The sequence below is a fragment of the Rhinolophus sinicus genome, linkage group LG03 (assembly GCF_036562045.2).
Source record: "Rhinolophus sinicus isolate RSC01 linkage group LG03, ASM3656204v1, whole genome shotgun sequence".
Classification (NCBI taxonomy): Eukaryota; Metazoa; Chordata; class Mammalia; order Chiroptera; family Rhinolophidae; genus Rhinolophus; species Rhinolophus sinicus.
The window spans coordinates 25025519-25052809 of record NC_133753.1 but is presented as its reverse complement, the minus strand read 5'-3'; the positions used below and the strand labels follow the sequence as shown (position 1 = coordinate 25052809).

At 40.4% G+C, this 27291-nt stretch overlaps 1 protein-coding gene across 17 annotated transcripts in view; it reads right to left on the bottom strand.

Annotated features, from left to right (window-relative positions):
• Nucleotides 1–733: 733 nt before the first annotated feature.
• Nucleotides 734–27291, bottom strand: part of NUMB (NUMB endocytic adaptor protein) — a 134262-nt gene continuing 107704 nt past the window's right edge. For 8 of the 17 annotated variants that reach the window (XM_074327247.1, XM_019733383.2, XM_019733376.2 and 5 more), the window contains 7 exons: nt 15225–15299; nt 13149–13289; nt 9952–10156; nt 7872–8165; nt 6122–6271; nt 3773–3919; nt 734–2882 (listed from right to left, as the gene is read on the bottom strand). In XM_074327247.1, coding sequence (XP_074183348.1) covers nt 2167–2882; nt 3773–3919; nt 6122–6271; nt 7872–8165; nt 9952–10156; nt 13149–13289; nt 15225–15299 — 1728 coding nt within the window. In that variant the 3' untranslated portion in view covers nt 734–2166. The remainder of the gene's footprint in view (nt 2883–3772; nt 3920–6121; nt 6272–7871; nt 8166–9951; nt 10157–13148; nt 13290–15224; nt 15300–27291) is intronic. The other 9 variants (XM_019733382.2, XM_074327249.1, XM_074327248.1 and 6 more) reach the window with 3 other exon arrangements.

Sequence of the window (27291 nt, the reverse complement as noted above, 5' to 3'; positions counted from 1 at the left end):
TGAGGAGAATCCCCTCTCACTTACCATGGCTGATTTTGATATAGAAATTGGAAAATCAGGGCCACTTCCTTGGACTCCCCAGTGCTTTAATTAAACCAGTATTTGGCCTATTGGCAACACACTTCAGATGGTAAGTTTGAGGTTAGCTAGCTCTTCCTAGACCTCGTCACACAATAGTGGACTAAGGGTCAAGGTGAGAGTAAGACTCAGTCTAGACTAGTGGTTCTCAACCCTGTTTCATACTGGGAGCTTTTTAAAAAACAACCTGGGGTTGCACTCCCCCGAGATTTGGATTTAATGGGCCTGGAGTATGCGCAGGGCATGAGGATTTTAAAAGCTTCCCAGGTGACTGTGATCAGTAGCCAAGGCTGAGAATCACACTCCAGCCCTGGACGTCCGACTGCAAATTTCGTTCAAATGTGGACTCTGCTTACGTGCTCTGGGGTGGGCTGACATCCTGCGTCTCTAACCAGCTCCCAGGTGACGTCTGTGCTGCTGTCCAGAGCACACTTTGAGCAGCAAAAATCTGATGTTAGAGATACGCTGAGGAATAACCAAAGCCTAAAGTATGAATAAAAATACGAATTTTAAGAATATACTAGTCCCAATAAAAGATTTTCTACCTGCCAAACTAGAGATCTGCAACAGCAGTATAATGGAGAGAGAACAAGACCAAAAAGAACTAAAAGTCAACTCATTTGCTAGTAAAGGGGAAAGAACAGCCCTTCATGGGTAAAAGCTTCTACCACGAACATTTATTTTTGTTAAAGCAGATTATAAATTCTCATCAGTACAAATATATATAACTTACATTTATTTGTAAGGCCAACGTTCCAAAGTAAAAATGAGATGGGATCTCATGTTGTTACCAGGGGTCAAGTGGTCAATTTCTTACAACTGGCAACGGGATGTTCTGCTCACAATGGAGGGGGATGGACAGACGGATGGACACGGACGGACGGACACACACACACACACACACACACACACACACCCCTAATAAAACCAGCATCTTCTCCCCCACAAAATTCATAGGAACAAAACTTAAAGGACAAAACAAAACCCACCAAGACCCACATGACAAACCCACACAGTAACCTGCATTCCAGTCTGTAGATATGATGTCATTGTCACCTTAGTGTTAAAGTAAAGGATTAACATAAGGAAACTGCAGCAATATATAAAAGAAAATACATATTCTCTATAGAGCATATTTAGATTGATTCCATTAAAAGAATGACATTAGAATTTCATCACAGGTTTAAAACCAGGACAATACTACTCTTTCATTGTCTTTATTTAAAACTACAACTTAGTGACTGTATTGGTCATAAGCATGATTGTTGTTGCAATGTGCTACTTACAATGACTGACACCAAATTAACTAGGGATCCTGTCTGCACCTCCCAACCTTTCCTCTTTTAACTTCAATAGGCATCAATGATAAATCAATCTTATGTACAATTTCTTACAGCTAACCCTTTTACCTTTGGCAAGATTACTTACAACTCATACAATTTTTTAATATTGAGAACTATTTAAAATATTCTAAATGCATAAAAATAAAGATTTTGGCTTTTTTGATATATATTTATAATATTTATTCTTACTCAAAATGGAAGCTCAACTTTACCCTTAAAATATAGCTCTGCGGGGCAGCTGCTGCTGTGCCCTCCCGGGGATTCTGGCAGCATGGCCTGCCTCTTGTCCCCGGCCCAAGCACAGGCCACCCTGTTCCTGATCTCTGAGACAGGCCAGTACTGAGAGGAGGCAGGTGACTGGCCTGAAAAACAAAGGGGGGTCGTTTTGCTTCCCGTTGTTTTATATTCCAGTAAATGTGCTTTGATTACAGATTCCTGTTCAGATACATCTGCCTCTCTGTTATCAGAGATTTGTAAGGGGCTGAGGCAGGAGGAGGGGGACAGAGGGCAACATTTCCTTGACTCCTTTAGTCTAATTGCGAGACAGCTCTCCTCGAGGAATGGTTTTCTCCACTTTTTTCAAAAATCACCCTGTACAGCACTCCGTGCCTGGACATGCTCCTTGGGACCTCTGGGATTAGGGAAAAGTGGACTGATCGGGAACACCAAGTCCCCATTGCTCCTTTGACCCCCACCCCCTGCCTTTGCCTGAGTACAGACAAAATACATGAGCTATAGGGACTGCTCAAAGTTCAATTTCAAACGTCTTCTGTAAGTCGCTGGAGAAAGGGTTGGTGGGGGAGGGGTTAGTGCGCTGCTTGGACTTGCTTTCTAATGCAGCCCACTGGGCTTCGAAAGGATCCACCGGGCAGCTGCCTGCAGGAAGCTCTGTGTGCTTGTCTCCTGAGGCCAGCCTGCCATCGTCTACGCCATTGAAAGCTGCAGAACCATTGAGGTGCTGAGCAGGAGGCTTAAAGAAGGGACTGGCAGTAGCACTGCTCGTCTCAGACTGAGGGAATGTCTGCGGCTTGACCAGGCTGGGAGACTGGTGGGGGTGAGCAGCCTGAGGGTGGCCTGCAGTGCCAAACACATGCGCGACCATCTGGGAGGGAGTGATGCCCACCACAGGCACATTAGGGGCTGGATAGGGCATCCCATTGGCCACAGGATAGGCCTGGGCAGGGACAAAGGCTGGCTGCAGGGGCGGAACCACACCCACTGGCATGGGTTGAGAGGTGAGGAATGAATTCCCTTGGAAAGGCGGCGCTGGCTGGGAGATGGCAGTAGGTGGAGGAGGCTGGAGAACTGGCTGCAGAGGGACAGCGGAGGCCGGGGGCTGCTGGGCCCGGACGCTCTTGGACACCTCTTCTAGCCAGCGGTCAGCCTCAGAGGGAGTACGTCGGTGACCAGCCTGGAAGAGATCTGGAGAGGCAGCACCAGAAGGTTGACCCCACTCGGTCCCTGGAACCAACAAAACAGAGACAAAAGAATCAGCCTTTGGGGGCTTCTTTCTTCACCTGATCACCTTGGTTACTGGAATGACCCTAACGTGTGGAACAAATCCCTGTAGGGGGATATTTTATGGATTGGGTAGGGGGAGGAAAGCCTCTGTTACTGGCTGAGAGGTTTTGTGGTAGAACAATGAGAACCTTGCCAGACCACGCTGCTGCGTCAGCCCCACGGAGGAGCTGTGCAGGTATGGCTCAACTGCCCTGAACCAAGGCAGCTAGCTGGCATCAAACACCCCGTCCTGTTGCTGAGGCTCCTCCATGCTACAGAAACCACCTTACACAGGCTCTGAAGGACCCAAGGTGACTCACCTTCTGCTCTAACAGAACGAAAAGAAAACAACCAGTGACTTGGTACCGTACCTTGTGGCCCATCTGGCTTCCAGACACATCTGTCTTTCTGGTGAATTCCCTGTGTTACTGTTTAACATTTCTTTTTGGTTTTATAGTTAAATGTTCATTATAGAAAAACTAAAAAGTACAGAAAAGCAAAAATAAAGTGCTTTGTATAGCTCTTTTTGTAGACCTGCCAATGTAGGAGGCAGGGTGCCCTCTTCCTACTGGCATGTCCATATAACTCCAAATCCAGTGATACTCAGGGGACAGCCCGGGCATCTGGATATCACCTTGGTTACTGTTCTATAGGCTTAAGAACTATCAATTTAAACATCTTTAGTTCTTTCTCCTCCTTCATCCTTTTTTAATAGTAGTTTATTTCCAGGAGGGAACACACTTTCCTTAAAAGGACTCCTTCCTGGTTCCCACTCAAGTAAATGGCTGATTTCTGAACCAGGGTCACTTAACGGATCCCAGAATCCTCACCACCACCTGTGGCCACCTTACCCGAATGTCTGGCTGCAACTCCCTTGTTAGCAGCATCAAGGGCACGGGCCCAAGGGTTGGTTTCACGCACAGGCATTGCTACGGGTGCTAGAGCAGTGTGGGCTGGCTTAGCAGCAAGCACATGGAAGGCTGAGTCAGTGCCATTAGCTACAATGGGAGCAGACAACATCGATGGAGTTAATTCATGCAGGGTGTACAGGCGACCCCATGGGGCTGGGTCCGTGAGGCCAATGTGCAATACTGCTGGGACAGATGAGACAGAAAAGTTGCTGTTGGGATAACCATACCAGCTCGTCATGGCTGCACACACCTTTTGGCAAAGAGGGAATCAGAGGTTGTAATTAAAATGGCTGTACTGGTAAAGCCAAATGACTGTTGTAGGAAAATATGTGTATGGGAGAGAGGAAATGAAGCCTAGAAAAACAAATCAAGCTGAACAGAGCTGCTTTGTCTCACAGCAGCAAAGATCTAACTCTTTTAGATACAGCTTAGCCTTTGGCATAATGACATAAACATTTCCCTCTCCTACCACTTTTCTAAAAGATCAAAGTATACCAACAATAACAACAATGGAAAAAACATAATGATTCCATATTACGTGCTAGGCACTTTATTAATACCTAAGCATGCGTCATCTCGTTTAATTCTCTCAAAAACCCAACAAGGCTGGTATTACCCCATATTACAGATGAGAAATCAAACTTAGTATATGTTTTCATTTGCTTAATAAATTTGTAATTTGCTACAGAATTAATTTCAGCTCCCTTTTTTGAAATTTTTTTTTCCCTTCGGTAATGTTCAGAGTATGTCAAAGTACCTACTATTTTTTCCTCATTTCCCTTTATGAAAATGTCCGGACTCTTGCTCCTTCACTCCAGGCATCTATTCCATCAGCTTCTATTCCTCAGCCCAGATATCCTATGTACTATGGAGCAGACAAGCAGGCAACTTCCTGGCCCCTTCACTATAACCATTCCCTCTCTAGGACTGGGCAACCGTTCTTATGGCATCGGTACTATTTACCCAGGACTTGTCTAAAAGACTAGCTCACCCTTAGACTGGGAGCCACTATGTTCTATTCAGTTTTACACCCGCTGCCTTGTAAACAGGCATAGAGTCAGTAGAATATAACAGGTGCTATACTCAGAAAGACCTGGGTTTAAATCCTGGCTGTGCAATTTGGGCAATTTACTTAACCTCTCTGAGCCTCATTTTCCTCATCTGTAATGCCTATCTCAAAAGATTGTTGTGGGGATTAAATAAGATAAGAAAATACACGAGTCCTTACCATGATGTGGCATCACTATGCGCTCAATAAATTGTTCCTATTATTGGTATAAATATTTGTTAGGTGAAATGAAAAGCCATTTGGTACACATGACTATAAAGGTTGTTTTTCTTTTCTTTCTTTTTTTTTTTTTTTAAAGAAACTCCCTGGAGGAAAAGCATGTAGTAGCTTCCTCCAATAGGAGCGTGGTTCTGTCTCCACAGCAAAGCTGTTCCTGAGCTCTCTCTCAAAAGAAGTGAAGAAATGGCAATTATAGGAGTACAAATTCTCAAAGGCTGTAATTTAAGTTATACAGACTGTGCTGACCGCTGAGTCAACACTGTTAACTCAGTCTCTCTGAAAACAACAACTTTTAGAACTCTTCCAATGCCACAGAGCCAAATTTTAGGACGCTTGTTATACAATATGAAATGAACTGAAGAGCCCAAAGAAGTCCTTTTTCTTTATGAGCCTCTGGGCAGGGTAGAGACTAGGTGAGTGCAGGGCTTTTTAACTTGGCTCTATTGATATTTTGGGCCGGGTACTTCTTTGTTGTGAGGCTGGCTACGGGGTACGTTGGAGGATGTTTAGCAGCCTCCCTGGCTTCTACCCAGGTGACAACAGCAATCACCACCTACCAAGTTGTGAAACCCAAAAAGGTCTCCAGACAAAGAACACCAAATTTTTCTTGAGGGTGCAAAATCACTGCAGGTTGAAAAATCACTGATAAAGAAAGCATCATGCTAGAACCAACTGTGAAGACTGCTGCTTCTGCAGACCTGGCAGGACACTGACTCTTAACACTGACGTGGCAAATAAAGCAGTGGGTTGGGACTGCAGATGCTCCTAAAAGAACAGGATGAAAGGTAGGTACATGCAAAATGACGAGTGCAGACATCTTAGGAAACAGGACGGGGAACAAAGCATAATGTCGCGGAAGGAAATGAGTGAATCTGAGACATTGTCAAACAGGGAAATGAACGCGTCTGACCAGCTCGGGACGCCAGCTTACAGTTAGTGAGCAGTGTCATAAAAGGACTAGCTGCAAAGAGAACAGCTGAGCAGGCGAAGAGGGCACCAACCTTGAAAGGCAGGAGATTGTGGCACTGCCACTGTCACTGGTTTGGTCATTGGGGCAGATGAGAAGGGATCCTCGGAGGGTGTGCTGAAGGCATTGGTGATCTGTGAGCACAGGGAGCTGATACTCTCTGCTTCCCCTTCTACCTCCGGCACTGCAAGACAAGCAGAAAATGGCTCCAGAAAGAAAAAAAAATAATCCTGGAATACAGCAGGAGGACACAAGATGGCATTTTATACAACATCCCTTATTTGTGGAAGGGAAAGTCTCAACTGTCAGGTGGGGCTATAAAAGCAGCTTTAAAAAATTTACTAACCACTGTTCCATTGGCTTTTCAGATGAGAAGGTATAAAATGTCAACAATTCAGGTACTAAGGTCTAGCTTCCTCTCTTGTAAATCCCCAGGTTTCTTTATTTCCTTTCCTGTGTAACACTGTTCAGGACTTGGTCTTTTTTTCTGAGCCAAGAAGTTCGGTTAGCTAGATCTTTCTGGAAGACATCTGCTACCTGTCTGTCTTCCAACTAGTTCCCAAGGCTGTGGTCCAAGTTAAGTTCTGGAGCTATGTAGTGAGCCTATCAGGAAACGGGCTATAGTAAGAGGCACTGGGGACGCTGGGTCCTTTTCTCTATAAGCTATGACAATGTCATCACTCTCGTCTTCCTCCAAAGGACCAAGTATGTGAACTATGATATCATGTCAAAGCAAAGTAAGGTCCAGGACTCCAGAGGCTTTGTCCTTGATATTGACTCTGGGATACTTCTCACTGAGGAAGCTAATTATGTGTCCTGAACCTCTGTTTGCTCAACTGTGAAAAGAGAATAATAGTTTTTGTTTCCCATCTGCTCCAGAAGGAGAGGGAAAACAGGTATGGGAACCATCTGGAGTTCCAGTGTTTAGAGGAGCTGAGAGCTGGAGAGACCCGTAGTAATCGCCTAATCCAACTGTTCTTCAGGCTTAGTTCCATCCACCGTAAGAACTTAACTGCACTTTTATAGCACCACCAGCGGGAGTGCCCTATTGAGACAGGGCTGCCTCATACTCCTTTGCAGCACAGGCTGGATGTGTCTCAGAGTGAAGTAAAACAGACCCAATAAAAACACTGACCAGATCTGACACTTTAGCTCCGGATCTTATGATGAGGACAGAGCTACCGGGCTGGCTCAGCTGTACAGAGGCCACACAAAGGACTGTGTGGCAGTTCTGAAAGGTAATGAATATGTGTGAGCAAGCCCACTGTCTCTGATGAACAACAGATCTTAGATTTATACAGGAGGCCCGTTTAGAGTTTCCTCCCTAAGGAGACAACCAGCCATGAGGACAATGAGCACTTATCCATTTCTTCTGGTACCTCTGACAGTAATGCTATTTAACTGGATGTGTTTCCAAAGCCTTTTAAATTAATTCCCTGCTGGGTACCAAATGGCAGAATAAGAAGGGAAACTTGAGACCCTTGATGAGTGGAAGCAGGTTGGCTGAGGCAGTAACACTTCCTTCGGGACTAACCACAAACCTTGTAGCTCAGGCTAGGAATTCCCATCATGGCTCTGGTACCTGTATGTTGAAGAGAAATGAATGGTTCACATCCCCCTCCGTGAACCTTAGTTTTCTCCCAGTTGGGACATGATACAAGATACATATAACCATCAACCAGCCCGAGAGAGAGGGGTGGCTAGTTGATGGGATTAGTGTCTCCCCTGGAGGTGACGATGTTTCAGTGCTGGAGCGCCAGTGAGTCAGGGGCATGCTGCATTACCTGCGTTTTTTATGGGGAAATCAGTCTTCCTCTGCATAGTGGAAGGCAACTCGTTGATGCGCAGGGATAGCTGGCGCTTAAAGGGTGACATCTTCTGGCTAAGAGCAGGAAATCCTCGGAAAGAGCCTTGGCGAGCAAGCTGTTCGATGGGTGCGTGCCGGCGTGGGATGGCATGAGGATTGTTCATCTCCAGGGAGGCAGTGGCATCCAAAGTGGGAGATGTGGGAGAAGACGGGGAGGGGGCAGTGTTGCCAGGGACCACTGATGAACCGATAACTGTCTTATCTGTTTCAGCTCAAGAAAGTCGAGAGAAAGAGGACCTTAGCAATGTCTTCCAATAATGTGAGGTTATCCAGCCGAGAAACTCAAAAACCCTCCTAGGTCCTTTTACCCATGTCCCTCCCAATGTCTCTTAGAAGACAGGTTAGAAGCAGGGCCCAGGTCTCCTATTTTTCAAATAAAAGGTTTAATAACCTACTACAAGTCACATGGTACATCTACTAAGACACAAATATTAGAGCTTTGATTCTCATACAGTGATTCATAGCTTACGACTTTGAACAACAACAACAAAAAAACCAGTGCCTATGAACTCCTGATGTGAGGTCCTATGAAGAATGATGGCTTATGGCTTTCAGTTTTCAATGTTTCAATGTTTGTTTGTTTATCTGTTTGGGGGAGAGGTCTTTGGGAGTGGCAGAGTCAGAAAGATAAATAAGTATGTTTGGTTAGATGTTAAAGAATGTCATACAGCAGTCTTTAAATCATGGACTATCTGCATTTGTGGCTCATTTGAATAAAAGCAAACAGAAATAAAATTTTAAATTGGAATAAACCTAAATACAAGACTGCTTCCATGCGAGTATCAGCTGAGTCCCATTCAGATTGTGGCAAATCTCTCCCTCTCTCTCCCCTCGCAATCCTCTGTGGTAGTTGGGATTCAACCACTTTGGCAGTTGCTGTGTGTAGCCAAGAGCATTATTTGGTGGTATTAAAGAACATGCTTCCAGTCAGAAAATCACTGAAGCACACTAATAACAGCTGTACATATTAAATTTTCTAATAAAAATAGCATGGTGTTTTTCAGTCTTTGGTATTCTGGGACAAATGTTTACAAGAAATGAAAAAAATCATAATCAATAATTTAATTTCAAATAAAAATATGTATCTTTTTTGGCTTAAGAATTAGAGCTGTTTGGGTCAGTATTAGATTAATGTTACCCAAAATGCCTGTTTTAGAACTAAAAGGATATAGTAAAAAATTAGCAAAATTATATTAATACATATTTAAACTGAACTGTTTAATCTCAGAATATTTCTTGTTGGTTTCAACCCCAGCTACACACAAGAATGCAAAGCATTTTCCCCAAGCCCTATCGCTTAGTTCTAAAATACACCCAACGCAACTTCAGGCAATAGACTCTTGAGTAACTTGAATGCTTGTACAGGCATTTTTGCTATGCTGCCATGTATACCTGAAAAAACTCACATTCTGCAAAAATCACACACTAAAATTAACAGGGCTATGGGAAAAAGAGGGGCTAGCTTCTCAAAATCTATGTACTTCTTTTTAACTAAAGCACTAAAAACCAGTCATAACCTCCGAAGAACAGTATCACTGTGAAAGCTCTGCCTGCATTTGCATGCAGCATCACCGGCAGCGGGTCCTTTGCAGCCGAAACCTGGGATTTGTCCTTCCTGATATAGGTCCTTGATAGCATCTGCTTCTCACAGAGATCAGATATATTGGAATTAAGAATCAGTCCAGGATGTAGATTTCCCCAATTTTGTTTTTAAACATGGGGGGCGGGGCGTCTCTGCAGCTCATTCCACTGTACTCTCTCCTTTCCCCAGACAGCTTCATGTAATAAAAAGGGTAAACAGTTCTGAAGCCACTCAACAAGCCACTCTAAAGGAAAGGACTTTGTTTACAGATTTTCAGCTTTGTTCTTAAGGTCCTTCATATATTGCTAAGAGTTCTCTCTGATTGTGAGAAAGCTTAGCCCTGATAGCTTCAAAATATGAACCTGTTAGGGAAAACTGCTTAAGTAAACACATAATGGAGTAGAACAGACTGTACCTTTCTTGGTATCTTGGATTTGTTTCATAATCTCCTCTCTTTCTGCTTGCTCAGTGGCTGTGGTGACACGGAATGATCCTTCTCTTGTAAAAGTGGTCCGAGTGGCGTCAAAAGTAGCAGTCACTCCACATTCTTTCTCCCGCTTCTGTTTCCGTTCTAAACAGGCCGCGAAAGCACAGCCTACCGCATGGCTCAATCTCTCACCCTGTACACAACAACACATTTTTAGAGTTACAGTATCAACAAATACAAATGAGCTTGGATCATAAATTAGTCTGTATTTACACAAGGCAAAATGCTGAAAACTCCAGCTTAAATTAGATTTTAATATATTAATATGCCAAATTAATTTAAATGAATAAATTACCTTAGGTAATGCTTATGATACTTTTACTATAATAAGCATTGGGTAAAGTGACCATCAGCCACCTGTGCTTTTGTGAGCAGCCACTGAGACACTCTTACTAGTCAGGTGACCTCTGTTATGCACATTAGTTCTGGCCACCAGCTTAGGAGACACTGCTGAAGGTTCTAAGCCCTAAGTCTTGAAATGTAAACCTCTATTTGCCATTTAGGGGAATAGCAGGAACATTTACTAAGCATTTCTAAGAAACCACTGGAAAGGCAGGGCAAATTTCAGGAGCTTAAATATACTGTCAACATAATGAAGAACAAAAAGTGCAAACTGAAAAGTTCAAATAAACAAATACAGTTCCAGCGCTGAGAAGGGAATAAGGCAAAGGAAAGGTTAGTTTTTTCAATCTCTCCTTTCTGAACACTCCCTCCCTAAGCACCCTTCCCCATTCTAGGCCCTCCGAGCTTTTAGGCTTTCCCCTACACCTTCCCTATATTCTTCTAGCTCTCCCTAATCCCAGCTCTGTCTCCCAAACACTCAAAGGCAAAAGTTAAATAAAGTATGTTTTCATCCACACTCTACTTATAAAGGAATCAAACAACTAAAACTCATTTGTTTGTAGGAGGAGAAGAGGGCTTATATGAACTAAATATTATTTGAAAGACATTTAAATAAAGTCAATGGATTATTTTTACCAGGGTTATTTGTATTTTATTTATTTATTTATTTATTTATTTATTTATTTATTTATTTTTTCATATTCATTGCTCATTTTATTTATTAGGTTTGTGCAAAAGTAATTACGGTTTTTGCAATTATTTTTAACCTTTTAAACCACAATTACTTTTGCACCACCCTAATGTTTATTAAATTTAAGTATAGTTGGTATATTAGTTATATTCGTTTCAAGTGTACAGTATGGTGATTTGACATTTTTATACCTTACAATATGATCACCCCACTAATTCTAGTAATCATCTGTCACTGTGTGAACTTAAACTTGTCACAATATTATTGACTGTATTTCCCTTTGCCTTTTCCACCCACCGCCCCACACCCCTCCCCTCTGGCCACCATCCCTTTGGTCTCTGTTTCCATGAGTCTGTATTTTTATTTTTTCTTTGTTCTTTTTTTTTTTAAGAATCCACATGAAAGTGAAACCATACAGCATTTGTCTTCCTCTGACTTATTTCACTTAGCATAATGTCTTCTAGGTCCACACATGCTGTTGCAAATGGAAGGATTTCATTCTTTTTTATTGCTATGTAATACTTCATTGAGGGTTATCTGTATTTTAAACCATATCCCTAACTATGGAATAAAAAGTTAGAGATGATATAGTAACAGTTGGTTGGCATTATGAATAGTGAGAAGAGGTATTTGAGAACAGGGAAGCTTTCGTGGAGTTTTCAAAACCACACCGTGTAAGCAGCTGCTCCTACCTATGGCTCTGAGCAAGTAATTCCACTGGGTTTTTTATATGCCAACATCATAAGGAAAGGTAATGTCCGAAGTGCTTTTTGTCCCTAAGATTTCATATGACGGTTTAAAGACTGACAGACTTACTCTTTATAAATCCACATGTGTTTCCATCTAACTTCTCAGTAGGATGATATAAGGGTAGGCACTAAAGTATGAAATAGGAAAGAGTAATGAAAGAATCTAGAACATCTGCATTTACATACAGCTCTATTACAAGGACAGAGCTAGACGTCAAGGAAGCTTTTTATTTCTCCTAGGTCTAGCGTGTAAGTTCTTGAAGACGGACCCCTCCTCAAGCCCCATCCCAGACCCAGCAGGAGGAATGGCTGTAATGACATTAGCCACCATTTTTAAAGCAGTTACCATGGGCCAGACCCCATGCTAAGAGTGCCTACCGTCATTATCTAAGTGAGTCTTCACAGCTGTTATCTCCATCTGATAGAGGTGGATACTAAGACTTAGAGAACATTAAGTAACTTGTCACAAATCCCACAGCTTGTAAGAACCAGAATCAGGTCTGAAACCCAGATATGATTCAGAGCCTAGGCTCTTAATATTTGTTTATACCACTGTCTCTAAGAGCTTAAAAAAAAAACCCTTTGGTCAATTTTAGAGTACAGCCACCACTTGCCTTCCAAGTTCAACCCTGGCAAGAAGTTTTTGAGCTGTAGCCTTTATGAATGGCTACACTGCCTTATTCTGTCCGAACTCTTAAAAATTCATAAAGTACACACTCAATGCTATGCTATACGATAATTAAGATCATCATCATCATCGTGTAAGAGACTTGTCTTTCGTGTCAGAATTTTGGGTAATTTACATGAAGGATGATAGATGAGGTTATTCTCTATTTTTAAACAAAATAAAAAATTTCTACTATGCAACAATTTCTAGTGTACATCATTATACCATAACTTAGTATTTCCATTCTTTTAATTAATTGAGAATATACTCCAACTCAGTTCTTTCATTTGTAGTAGAGTCTCTTTGCAAATAAACTTATAAGCACCTTTCAAACGCCAACATCTTCTACCCAGATGTATTAGGAAACAAATACACCTAAGAAAACAGCTCTAATAATGAAAAGTTTTGAATAAAGTTTAGGAGCCACCCTCACCAGAACACTTTCACTTTCCTTTAATGACCTTGGATCTCAGCCAATCATCTTGCTCCTAGAGTTGCGGCCACCAACAGTGTGAACTACTTGAACAAAAGGAGTGAAAGCAGGCTAGTGTGGGCACTTCCACATACTGTAACAGCACGTCCTTGTCAGACTGTAGTGGAAACTGCTTGACTGAGCCAAGCTGAAAGGAGCTTGGCTAACTGAGGCTGGTCATGATGAAATCCATGTTGGACTCACCGTGTCCTTGACAGCCATGAAGCAATGACAGATCCAGCGCCGAGTGGTGCCATCGCGACAGATGTAAGAGAAGGCTCTATCAAAGTTCCTATCTGGGGCACAGAAAGAAACTTTTTCTATTGTCTGGTCAACTATGAGGTCCTAGAAAAAGGGAAACACAAAAGAATACAGAACTTATGAGGTTACTCAAGTTTCTCAGAAGAAACACAGGATGTTCATTTCATAATACAGAATCCCAACATCTAATGCATCGAGGCTATGGAATAGCTGGATCTGAGGCCAGCAGTCCGAACACTAAGAATCTGATCTAGGAGAGGTCCCAAGAGCCACTGTGCCCAGATGCCTCCCTCACCTCATCTTCCTGTTCTAAAACATATGCTTGCTGATTCTAATTGTATCATGGTGGAGTCTATGTTCAATTGACAATATATGTAAGTCAATATATTTAATTCAATTTCCATATAACATATTTTATCACATCATTCCCAGAACAGTTCTACGTATTTATTAACTTATTAATCATTTAATTTTGAGTATGACTTCATCTGCTTATATACTTGCTGAATGGTCTAGTATATACACTGTATAAACATTACACAAAATGTTTTTTAAAATCTTGAGGCTCCGAGGCTCTTCTGTGTGATATTCCCATGGCCCAGAATCCCTAGATGCTGAGGTGGGGCTATAAGTGCTAAAACATGCAATCGAAACAAAAAAGGCCTCGCTATGAGAATTCCTGTTGCTCCACAAACTTTCCAGTTAAGTTTTTAAAATTTTGCAACTCTGATGGCTCATGATTTTATTTTGCAATACCTTGATTTGTTTCCTCTTTAAGTGATTCTTCATCTTTTGGGTTGTCCATCGTTTTTCTTACAGATATGTAGGAGTTGTTTATATATCTAAATATGAGCCCTTTATAGATTATACACATTGCAAAATTTCTTTTCCACTCATGATGGGTCCAAGAGTGATAATCCACCAATTACTATTATCACTCAGTGTGGAAAGAACTAATTAATGCCGTGCTATAAGCAGCCACCAGGGGGCAACATCACTGTCTCACTATTGTATAAAATAATCAAAAACAGCCTCCAACCACAACAAATTTCATCCAAAATACTAATGAAAACTACACAAGTTCTTTAAAATAAGCTAACTAAAATGACTGTTTCCAAGAGTAATGTACATTTAAGACTACCACTTCTCTTGAACTTAAAAAAACACAAAACGCCTTAGTTGGAGGGTCAAAAGAACTAAAATGGGGCTATATTAAATCACTTAAAGTGTATCAGGCAAATCCTCCATCAAACTGTTTTTCACCTGCCAGACTTTCTCCCAGGTCCAATGACATTTGAGTTTTTTGAAAAATTGCCTACTTGTTAAAATTTCTCCAGACTCTAGGTCTCTTAGGAAATTTAAATTAATGATTAAATGTACTTAGATAATACCATATGCTCTCTAAGGGAAGAGTCTATGTCTCTATTTTTATTTAGGCATGTGGGATCACTTTCTTTCAAATGCAAAATGATACCTAGGATTTGAGATATTGTGTGGATTCTAAGAAAATGTTAACCAAATGAGCCATTTACTGGTCCTTAATATTTCACTTAAGTTGGGTTTTCAGTTAAATAGCAGGTTAATCAGTTCAAATATTACTTTCTAAAAATGCTGTGTTTTATTAAGGTAGAAGAAGAAATTTCAGATGTGGTCCATCATCTTTTAAAAAAATATTTTAACTATGGTAAAAGGTCTATCATCTGTCACATCAAATTTGTGAGGGTAAAAATTTTTGAAAAATGTGTAACAACAAAAATAGAACTCAGATCTTAACATTAAATGTTTAGTAGGCTAAACATGCTGTGTCATGTGGAGCAAAATATTGAGAGAGTTCTGTTTTTCATAAGGTAAATGAGTAACTAAATTAGCTTCCTAACATTAACTAGTCTCTTGGAAGACTGTACTTTGGACAAAGTCGAAGGATATAGAGTGACTACAACAGCTTAATGGCGTTATATTCGATCATTAGGGATTAAGAAAATATATGAGCAGTAACATTTAAGCTTATAAAAGTTTTACCTTAGTTTTTTCATCCACAACTCTGAGTCCATCTGCTGATACCCACAGGACTGCCTTAACTGCTTTCTTTCCAGTCTTTTAAGAGAAACCAAAAAGGAAAGGGGTGGGAGGGAGACACATACATATTAAAAAAAAAGTCATCTTCCATAGAAAACACTAACTTCTGCCTTTTAAAAGTCAAAAGTACAAATGGAGTCCAAGTTCAGGAGGAGTGCCCAAAGCCAGATACTCAAACCAAACTGCAGAAACATTCAGGAAAAAACAAGCCAAAGCCATTAGAAACACAATGCAACACAAATACGATAAAATTAAGTAAAGGGGAAAGGATATACAGAATCAAAACCAAGGTATTACATTCCATAAAGGGCAAAGAATTCATAAGTAGATGCTTCTTCACCCATTTAAAAATAAACCAAGAAAACCAAGAGTCAGATAAATGTAAATACATAAGGAGTTACACCACAAGTAGCTTCTACGAATGTATTTAGAGTAGAAAGTAATGCGTAAGTTTAAATTGAGACGCTGACCATTGTACTATCCTTTGACCCCAATGATTATAGCAGGACCCTTGGTCACCTGAAAATTTCATGTTAAAAACCCAAGAAGTCTTCATTTTTCCTTTAACAGTCTTTAAATACCATTATTTCTTCTAGCAGGGTTAACACAGAATTGGTTGTTTTTAGTTTGACATTAAGTGCATGGAGACATTTTGGGGACATAGGAGGCTTAAAAAACTGTTGAAAAAATATTGTTACTGTAACACAAATTGTTTTTACTGGCTAAGAAAAGACTTCTTTTGCACACAAGAATCACATGGAAACAAGCTGATGTATGATTTCTCCTGTGATGGAATGAAAATGGGACAGTGGGAATTTTGTAATAGTAATTGAACAACTTCGTTTCGTTCTAACTGCTCCAAGTATAGAAGCGAAATAAAACAAAAGTGAAGTGAAGGCTGAGAATAGGTATCAAAACATCATAAAGAGTACATACATCAAAAGGAACCAGACACTAAAGGTGGGAGCAGCACACTCTAGAAGGGACAAAGGAGGATAAAGACATGTGTCCAAGCCCAACACTCCTCAATATGGAAGGCATGCCTTCGTTAAATGAACGCTATGACCCACTCCAAGCTCATCTCCACCATCACCATCCACCTGATGAGAGCCTATTATATGCCAGGCAGTAGAAATACACGAAGAGTTCATAGCCCCTTGATACTCAGATAAACAAAAATAAACAACACAGTAATAAGTGCTACAGTAGAGCTGAAAACAAATGTATAATTACATCGGAAAGAAAGCATGGTCAAATCTATTTGTGAAACTGAGGAAGGTTATTCAAAGGAGAAGACTGAACTGGGTACTAAAATAATTTTTCTAGATGCCCCAGGTGGTGGTAGGTAGGGAGGGAACTGAGAGGTAGTGGACATGCCAAGCAGTACAGGACATGGCGAGTCTGGGCTCTATAAATATGTCAGTACAGCTGCCAAGTAGGATGGGTGAGTGAGGCACAGTAAGAGACAGAGGGTAGGACAGGCCTAGCCAAGGACGGCCTTGTATGCCTGCTAAAGAATTCTATCTTAATTCTGTGGGCGACTGGGAGCTATTGTAAGAATTTAAACAAGATTAAAGAGATTTGAATTTTTAAAAGATCACTTCTGTGGCAGTGTTGAGGGGTTGGAAAGAGACTGATAGGAAGCAAAAAGACCACAACAAGATTCCAAGTGAGAGAAAATGAGGGTTGAGCTCTCTTGGCTGAGAGAGCAATGGAGATGAGAAAGTTTTAAATAGTCAATGCAAGGGAGAAGTTGAGGATTCCTCTCTGGTTTCTGGTTTGAGTAACTGGTGGAGAGGGTACCACAAACTAAGATAGAGAATAGAAGAGATGCAAAAGCAAGTTTGAGAGGGAAAGACTAGGATTTCAGTTTTAGACATGCAAAGTTTGAGATGTCTGTGAAACACCCAGGTGGAGACGTCCACACGTTAATTGGCTATACAAGGTCTGACAATTAAGTTCACGAACTCATCCTAGAAAAATTGCTAAATACCTCATTGCCGAATATCACTATGGTCATCTTTGAAGTACTCCCCTTGGGAAGCTATGCACCGACGCCAGCGCCTAGTCTACCCTTCAAAGCAATTTTGGAACTTTTTTCTGGAAGAGGCATCAGAGCTGTCGTCGTATTTCCCTTGATGTCCTGAATGTCATCCAAATGTCTTCCTTTCAATATTTCCCTTATCTTTGGGTAAAGAAATAAGTCATTGGGGGCCAGATCAGGTGAGTAGGGTGGGTGTTCCAATAGAGTTATTTGTTTATTGACTAAAAACTCCCTCACAGACAGTGCCGTGTGAGCTGGTGCATTGTTGTGATGCAAGAGCCATGAATTATTGGTGAAAAGTTCAGGTCATTTTCATCCAACTTTTTCACATAGCCTTTTTAAGACTTCTAAATAGTAAACTTGGTTAATTGTTGGTCCAGTTGGTACTAATTCATACTGAATAATCCCTCCGATATAAAAAAAGATTAGCAATATTGTTTTGATTCTTGATTTGGGCTGACAACTTTTTTGGTCACGGAAAAATAGAAAACTGGCTGACTTCCATTGTGCACTTTGATGCTTTGTTTGAGGATCATATTGGTCCACCCATATTTCATTACCAGTGATAACACGGCCCTAAACATGGTCTTGCCTCTCCCAAAGGTCTTGGCAAACTTCGACTCTCCTGTTGTTCATCGGTGAGCTCCTTCGGGACTATTTTTGCACATACCTTTCTCATGCCAAGATTTTCAGTTAAGATTTTCCTGTTTCTCTATCGATGTTTACTTGGTCTGCTATGCTTCTCATAGTCAGCTGACGATTTTGATGTGAAAATTGACGAATTTTTGTAATGTTTTCATCAGTTCTGCTCATTACTGGCAGCCCTGACTGCTCTTCATCAGTGACGCGTCCTCTCCCCTCAGATAAAGGTTTAATCCATTTGTACACTGCCATTTTCTTCATGGCATTATCCCCATAAACTTGGACTAATATGTCACTGATTTCACTTCCACTCTTGCCAAGTTTAACAAGACATTTAATGTTTGTTTGTTGCTCTAATTCTAGCTCAGACATTTCCCCGATGGCACACAAAAACACGCAAAAACAATAATGAACGCCACTCAGCAAGACACCACCACACATCAACACAAACACAGCTGTGAGACACTGGTATACTAAGGTTATGAAACCTTACCGAGCTGTTTGTACAGTGCTGCCAATGTAAGTGCATGGTGGCAAGTTCACGAACTTAATTGTCAGACCTTGTGTAGGTCTGAACCTCAGTAGAGAATTCTAAGATGGAATTTTAGATTTGGGAGACATCAATCATGGGAATAAGAGGGCGAAGGACAGAATAGATTATCAATAATTAAAGAATTGGGAGAAAATGAGTAAGTCATTGAAATATGAGAAAAGGAATAGCTAGAGAGACAGGCGAATGGGGACAGATAAAGGTAATTGAAACTAAAGGAGAAGGGTTTCAAGAAGTAATGGGTGGTCCAAAACATCAAATGTTGCAAAGTGATCAAGTAAGGAAAGATGTGAAAAGTGTCCATGGATTTAGCAATGAAGAAGACACGCTAGAGTGATACAGATTGTGAAGGTTCATTTTATATGCCAAATTGGCAAAGCTATGGTTGCCCAGTCGTTTGGTCAAACACTTGCTGTGAAGGTATTTTGTAGATGTGATTAACATAATCAATTGACTTTAGGTAAAGAAGATTACCCTGATAATATGGGGTGGTGGTGGCCCTCATTCAATCACTTGAAGGCTTAAGGTAAAAACTGAGGTTTCCTGGAAGAGAAATTCTGCCTCAGGTCTGTAACATAGGAATTCTACCTAAGCTTCCAGCCTGCTGGCCTACCCTACAGATTTCAGACTTGCCAGCCCCCACAAATGCATGAATCAACTCTTAAAATAAACACTCCCTCTCTAAATATAGATATAGATAACCTAAATGAATAAGTATATAAATATTATATATATATGTATATATACAACGGGGGGGGGGACAGATGGTTCTGTTTCTCTGCAGGATTCTGACTAATACAGAGGTGAAAGTCAGATTAGAATGGGTTGAGAAGTAAATGAAAGACAAGTAGAGTCTATGAGTAGTAAGTATTCTCTTTAAAATTTTTTTTTCCTATAAAAGGGAGTGCTATAATGCAATGGGGGACAGGCAGAGGATCAAAGGAGGTCTTTAAGAATCATGATAAACTAGCATGATATACTAGAAGCAGAATGAACTTCGGAGTAAGACAAATACACGTATGAGTCTGAATTCAGTGCCACTATTCTTAAACTAAGCAAATTATGTGGTCCTCTGAGCTTCTATTTCTTTATCTGTCACGTATTTGTAGGGTTGGTAAAAGGATCAGAGATATGCACAGTACCTGGAATTTAAACAGGGTAATAAATAATTGGCAGCCATTTATCATCGTTATATTATTAATAAACTTTAAAAAACTTCTCCCAACACTAAAGCTTCTTGAAAGAGTGATACGCTTTCCAACAACAACCACTGACCATGCTTATACGCTGAATGGGAAAAGCTAGTAGAAAGACGGCGACTGAACGCCCAAGAAAAAGAGAACAATTTAGAAAACAGAGTCATCCAGGAGGCAGGATGGGATGGGGCTAGAATACAAGTTTTAGATAGGAAGAGGGATGCCCCTTCCTTGAAATGGAGGGATGGCGTGAGGATGAGCAGAAAGGAAGACAGATTTGAGAAGGAGAGAGTGTCAAGTTGCAGTTTATTCGGACAGCCACAAATGTATCTGTGAAGGGGATGAGATTACCTGCTTTACTTGGCTGGGGGAGAGGAAGGTAGTCAGGCAGAGGAAGACAGTCAAGATTTACAAAACAGCAGTCAGGGGCTGTACAGGGCAGTGACTCAGAGCACAAACTCTGGAACCAGGCTGTCTCTGGGTTTGAATTCTGTTTCTGCCACTTCCTAGCATGACCAAGGGCTAATTACTCAACTTCTCAAAGTTTCAGTTTCCATACCTGTATAACGATTTTAATAATTTTATATACCTTATGAGATTATTATGAGGATTAAATGAATTAACATATTTAAAGGTTTAAAACTAGGGTGGTCATGTAATTTTCTGTCCAAACTGGGACTCCTTTGAAAGTGAAAGGGGGCACTACTAAAACCCAGAAACAGGTGTTATATTGGGCTGTTTCAGGCAAGCTAGAACAACAGTCACCCCACCAACAACAGTAACTACACATATTTAACCGACGCTGATGTAGCGTTTAGTATTTTGCTGGAAGGTGAGCTCCATGACGGCAGGGTGCTTCCTTCTTTATTGTTCACTGTTGTATCCTCAGAACTTAGAATAATGTCTGACACACAGTAAGAGTTTAAGAAATATTTGTTGAAGGAATAAATGTGCTAGATATCTCCTGTAAAGAATAGGAAACAGTTGATCAGTGACGCAGAAGACTGTCAGATGGCACTGAAAATCCTCTGTAAGAAATTTAAAGTTTTATTCATCTGCTTATTATGTAATTGTAGCCTGCAGTGTTCAGCATGAGGCAAAGCTAGGTTAGGAGACGGAAGGTGTGAAAAATAAAAGGTCATTTAAAATGGGACTGTTCCCCATTTAGCCTCCTTCCCATGTACAGGGACATGAAACATTTTTTTGGCCCAATGGTCCTGTTATGTAAACAACTCCACTTTTTGAGGTATGTCTTTATAATAATTTTTATGGTGCTGTGCTAATCTATCAGTGAGGCATTGTATTTGTCATATTTCATGGCCTCTGACCTCTCCAAATAGGGGAAGAAAACAGATAATATAAATCCTTTTTGTATTTGTTTGTACATCAGGGCGATGGCTCTTGGATGTCACTATACTTTGTCACATTACAGTTATTTCAACCAGGTACTGAGATAGTCAGGCTCAAGGGCACTCACAGCTGAAATGAAGCCCAGACTTCCTCTCACAAATTCTATAGTAGCAAGGCTTCTGCACTATTTGTGAACTTCAGAGTCTTTCCTTCTGATAACATAAACTAAGATTCCGAAGCAATTTTTAGAAAATGACAAAAGTCATGGAGAGAAGATGAAAGTGTTCGTTTCTGTTTGCCCTAAAACTGTTTACTCAAGCTAAAACCCAAGGAGATAAGGTCAAAGTTAGCTAACCAAAGGAAAAAGGAAAAAGATAATCCAAGTATGACATACAGAATTTACGTACATCTTAGTGATACAAACATCCCTTACAAAAAAAGACTACATAATCCTTCTGAAACTAATACAAATGTGGTAGGGATAATGTCAATGTGAGTCATTAAAAATTATTTCATCACCACTGTTCCAACACTTTCTATTTTAATAATACCTTTAGAATTCACACTGACTAATGTCAATGTGCTAAAAACAGAGTTTTACAACAAAGAGAAAATTGCTTATTCTTCAAGGAAAGAAAATGAGTCTAACAGGGACAGAACTGCAGTAACTTAGAATTTAAATTGGTGAAATCTGAGCAGAAGGATCAAGGTAACCTATCAGTGAAAGATGACAAATGTGAGTATAACTTTCAAGTAACCACTCAACTCTCTTAATATCCACCTTAGAATTTTAAAATTAGCCTCTGCCTTAAATACCTTTCATTATGGGTAGATATGAACCAACGCAGAAATTAAGCAGGCTGACATTGGAGAAAATAACAGCAGGTAGTGGATATATTACAAATTACTTACTCAGGAAACTTGCACTGCAAATAAGACAAATGCACGGGTAATCTTAACATGAAAATACCACTGAAGAAACACACAATGGTTGCAAAAATGACAAGGAAATAGTAACTTAAACAAACTCAGTCCACTGTGAGATCACTTTCCCCTAAATATAAAAGCTACTCATAATAAAAGGCTATTGAAATAACTAATTACAGTAAAGAATTGCCATCTACCTATCAATCTCTCTCCAGAGTATTTTTTTTTTTAAAGTAGACACCACTTTAAAAAAAATAATAAATTGAAAAAGGAAGAAGATCACAAGTTGGTGATATTCTCACTAGGCTGATAACTCCTTACAGTTGCTTTCATTTTATATATTGGTGTTACCGTATCTGGAAAAGTACTTCAGATTTCCAGTTGGAGAAGTTAAGTTTTTAAACTGTTTAAATCAGGGATTGGTAAACTTTTTCTGTGAAGGACCAGATAAATATTTAAGGCTTTGCCGGCCATATAGTGTATGACAACTATTCACCTCTGCCATTGAAGCACAAAAGCAGCCACAGACAGTATGTAAACAAATGGACATGGCCTTGTTCCAAGAAAATTTTATTTACCAAAACAGGTAGTGGGGCCACCGTACGCCAACCTCTGATATAAGTCATCATAATCCCGGGAAAGTGATCATTAATTAAACCTTTTTGGGAAGACAATTCATTATATTGAAATATTAAAATTGTTTAAAATTGTGTCCCTGAATTATTTTTCTTTTCTGTTGTTTTTTTACAAATGTGCTTATATCCTATCTATTATTTTAAACTGTGACTCAGATCTCAGGTTCTGTCCAACTCTAAAAAGGTTTATGATTCCCAAAATCACCAATGAGAATAACAACATGCAATTAATCAACATAAATAGAAGTAATATTTGGAGGCAAGACAATTCTGCTGGGCATATGATAAGAGCAAAAAGGTTAAGCAGATATTCTAAAGTACGCCAAAGTAAAATGCTATAAAGACACATGGAAGCATAGTGTGGCATAGCTATGAGATGCTACAAAGCCGAAACAGCAAACAGTTAGGGCAGGAGGGCAGAGCATGTCACTTTTTCTGAGCAACAGTGATTTGCCATTCTCCTGTAAAAAGCTCTTTCTGCTACAAACCAACGAGGTCTTCAAGGGTACTCAATGTGTAAAGAATCACGAGTCAGTCTTTCTGTCACACCTATACACAGAGATAACCCAGTCATTACAGAGTAATAATGATACATTAACAGGCAACCATGATGCGGTGTGCCTTGTAACAAACAAAGAGGCTTCTTTCACAGGAAACTTGGCTTCATTTTTTTTTTTTTTAATCTGAGAAGGGCCTTAAAATCTGTAATTTGATATTTGAATTTCTGAACAGAATCATGTAATAAACAAATTTTGTCTTATAATTCCAAGATACAGTGAGTATTTCCCCACAGGATAAAGTAGTGAAGGGAAAGAAACACAACCTCCTACAGGATTTGAGCCTGGTACTATCGCTAATGGTTGCTTCATTAAAAGTACAGCAACTTTTGGTGGCCAGATGGCTCAGTTGGTTAGAGCGTGAGCTCTGAACAACAAGGTTGCCGGTTCAATTCCCTCAAGGGATGCTGGGCTGCGCCCCCTGCAACTAAAGATTAAAAATGGTGACTGTACTTGGAGGTGAGCTGCGCCCTCCACAACTAGATTGAAGGACAATGACTTGGAGCTGATGGGCCCTGGAGAAACACACTGTTCCCCAATATTCCCCAATAAAATAAAATAAAATAAATTTTTTTTTTTAAAGTACACCAACTTTTAATCTGGGACACTAACAGACACTATTTCCTGCATTTTCTTAAGTGAGGGGGGGCCTTTAAAGGCTTTCGAGGGGAAAAAACAAGGATGGTAGCATCTCATGAACCAAACAGCAAAGGACAGATTTTTGGAGGCAATTTAGCTCTTCTAGTTTGCCAAATCACTTTTAATTGTGGAGGGGGGAAACTAGGGATTCTAATATTAAATTCATATTTCAAACATTGTAGCAGCAGAAATAAAAATTCCACAGGCATCTCCAATTCAACCTCTCCAAAACCAAATTCATCATACCCTTTCTCACAATGAAGGATTCCCCCTTCTTTTGGTCATCCACACCAGAAACTTGGGTCTCATCTTGCTTCTGTATATCCATCCCTAGGTTGAATGAATGAATGAATGAGTGGGAGCATGTCCTGTCTCACCCAGTGGTACTGTTAATGCTGTTCCTCCTGCTGAAACGTCTTTCTCCTCTAACTCAGTTACACTGGAACTCATTGTTTTAAGTCTCAATCTTATGTGTCATTTCCTCCTAGAATCCTCAATCACTTCCTCTCACATTCACTCTTCCTCTGCTCCAGTAGTGCCTGTTAATATTATACAATTTGGTAACCATTGTTTTAAATCTGTCATATTTCTCCCACTACAGGGTGAACTTGAAAGCAGTGTGTCACTCATTCATTCATTCATTCATTCACTAACTCAAATATTCTGGAGCAGCTACTATGGACACATACTATTCTAGGCATTACAGATTCAGCCGTGAACAGAATAAGTGAAGCTCTCTGTCCTCAGAGAGCTTATGTTTTAGTGACAAAGTAAACAAGTAACACGTATGGTATGACAAATGGTAATACGCTCGATCAAAGAAAAATCAAGCTAGGAGTGGAAATAATGAGTGTATATATGGAGAAGTGTGGTATCTGGAATTTAAAATGGGATCCTTGCCAAGAATGAGGTTTTTGAACAAAGAATGGAAAATATGAAGAAGTGAGCCATGCATATATCTGGATGACGTGTTCCAGATTTGAGGTTATAGAAAGTGCAAAGGTCCTGAGGTGGATGCATACCTCGTGTGCTCAAGGAATAGCAAGGAGGCTTGTGTGGCTGGAACAGAGGGAGCAAGAGTGAGAATAGGAGAAGATAGGAAAAGGGACAGAGGGAATTCATGTACAGTGGCCTACAAGGCCCAAAAGACTCTGAGTAGGTCAGGAAATTACTGGAGAATCTGGGGCAATGGGGCAATACAATCAGACTTCTGTCTTAAAAAAGATCACTCAGGCTGTTATCTTTAGAACAGATGGTAGGGGAACAACAATGAAAACAGGGGAAGTAGAACACTATTGCAATGATTCAGGTGAGAGGAAGCTGGCTTGGACCAGGGCAGTGGTGGTGGAGGTAGTGAGATAGAAACTATTGATATAGGGTGTGAAAGAGAGAGGAGTCAAGATCAGATCCAGAATTTTTGGCTAGAGCACAGGGACAGAGTTGCTGCATAGGAGATGAGGAAGAGTAGCCGAGAGTAGTTTGGGAGGGAAGGATTAGGAATTTGGTTTGTGACATGTTAGTGTGAGATGCCTGGTGTGAAATGTTTAAGGATGATGATGATAACTATCTTGACACTTATCCACTGTAGCAGGCTGTTTTGTACACTGTTTATACTCACTCATTTAATCTTCACAATAATCACACGAGGTTGGTATTAGCATTATCCTTTTTTATGGTGGGGAAACTGAGGTACAGGCAGCTAATAACCGTTCCCAAGGTTACAAAGCTAGTAAGTGGCTGAGCCAGGATTAACTGCAGGTAATCTGGCTTCCCAGAGTCTGTGCCTTTGACTCCTATGCTAAACTGCTTCTAAGATGGAAATACCACTATGGGGTTTGGGGCAGATGTCTAGAAATAGAAATTTCAAAATCACCAGCATAGAGATGGTATTTGAACCCATGACACTGGACGAGTTCATCAAAGGAGAGGTGTAGTCAGAGAAGTAGGTAGCATTATAAGAAAAAACCAAGAGAGTATGATCTCTCAACTCCAAAAGCACGGAGTGTTTCAACGCAAGGGAGGGATAGGCTGTCGAATGCTGTTGACAGGTCGAGTAAGTGATAGGCCCACTGGAATAGTAATATAGAAGAACTGACAAGAACCGCTCAGGTGGAGTGGTGAGGGTAAAATGAGTTTAACAGAGGAAGGGCGAGCAAGAACTGAAAGCACCAAGAAGAAACCTTTTTTTAAAAAGATAGGTTGTCTTTATGCTAATGGTGATCCACTAAAGAAAAACTGATTATGGAAGAGAGAGGGGGTAGCGTTGCTGGAATAAGTAGGAGCAGGAATAATTAGACTCTAATGGAGGAGTTGGCCTCAGCCAGGGGCACGTTCATTCCTTGAATAGGAGGGCAAACAGCATTCGGACATGGATGCAGGGGGGCGAGTAGCTGTGGTGGGGGCACATGCGAGTTTTCTTCTGACTAATTCTGTATTTTCAGTGAGGTAGGAAACAAGAAGCAAGGTCATCAGCTGAAAGAATAGAATAAGAAATTCTGGAAGTTTAAGAACAAAGGACGTGCCACATAGTCATCTAAAAATGAGAGAGTAAATGGGCTAAACAAAAATAGAGACCGTCTCGTTTATCTTCATATCTGGATAGCACAGTCCCTAGCATGTTTTAGATACCAACTGTGACCTGAAGCTTGAGAACCACTGGGTTTTCATAAACACAAATACAAAAAGATAACTCTCAAGGCTATGGAATTTTTTTTATCTAGGAAAGGTCAGTGACCAAGGCATGTGACATACTAGTTGGCCATGTCACAGGAAATAATGAAACCTAGGATGAATGGAAATCTTTTGATTACCCTTGGGACTCTCTTTTTCTTCTTCTTCTTCTTCAGAAATTTGTTATAATGCACTTCAAAAAGAAAATAAACCAAATCCCAAAAGATGCAGCCAATAAAATGCAAGGAAAGTAACATTTACAGAAGACAGGGCATGGGAATTTAAAAGGCAGGGAGGAAGAAAAGGAAAGATGCAACAGATATTCCCTCACTTTTAAAGAAAAGGGTCCAGACAGAACAAGCACTAAGTACTATTTGTCACAGAGGAGAAAGTTTGGAAAATCTAAAATAGAATGTAGATGTGAGTACACTGATTTAAAAGGGTCATAAATACGATTAAATGCTTTATTCTTGAGAATTAGATGAAAACAACATAACCACGTATTACCTTACAACCATGCATTTTTAAAAACATAACCATTTCTAATGATGCCATTTAACAATTGTAAAAGTGTGAAAAACTTGAGAAAATATATTTGGCAGTACATTAACAGAATCAGCTAGAACAGATATAATACAGTTCGAAGTGGTTACCCACTACCCACCAAATCTAAGTGACAAAGTAGCCCAGGGAGGCCTTCCCAAACTCAAACGCTACACGGCTAGAAGCAGGTAACAGAATAAGGGAAGTGGGCTGAGTATAAGATAATAGGGGGTTACACGGATTGTAGCAAATAGACT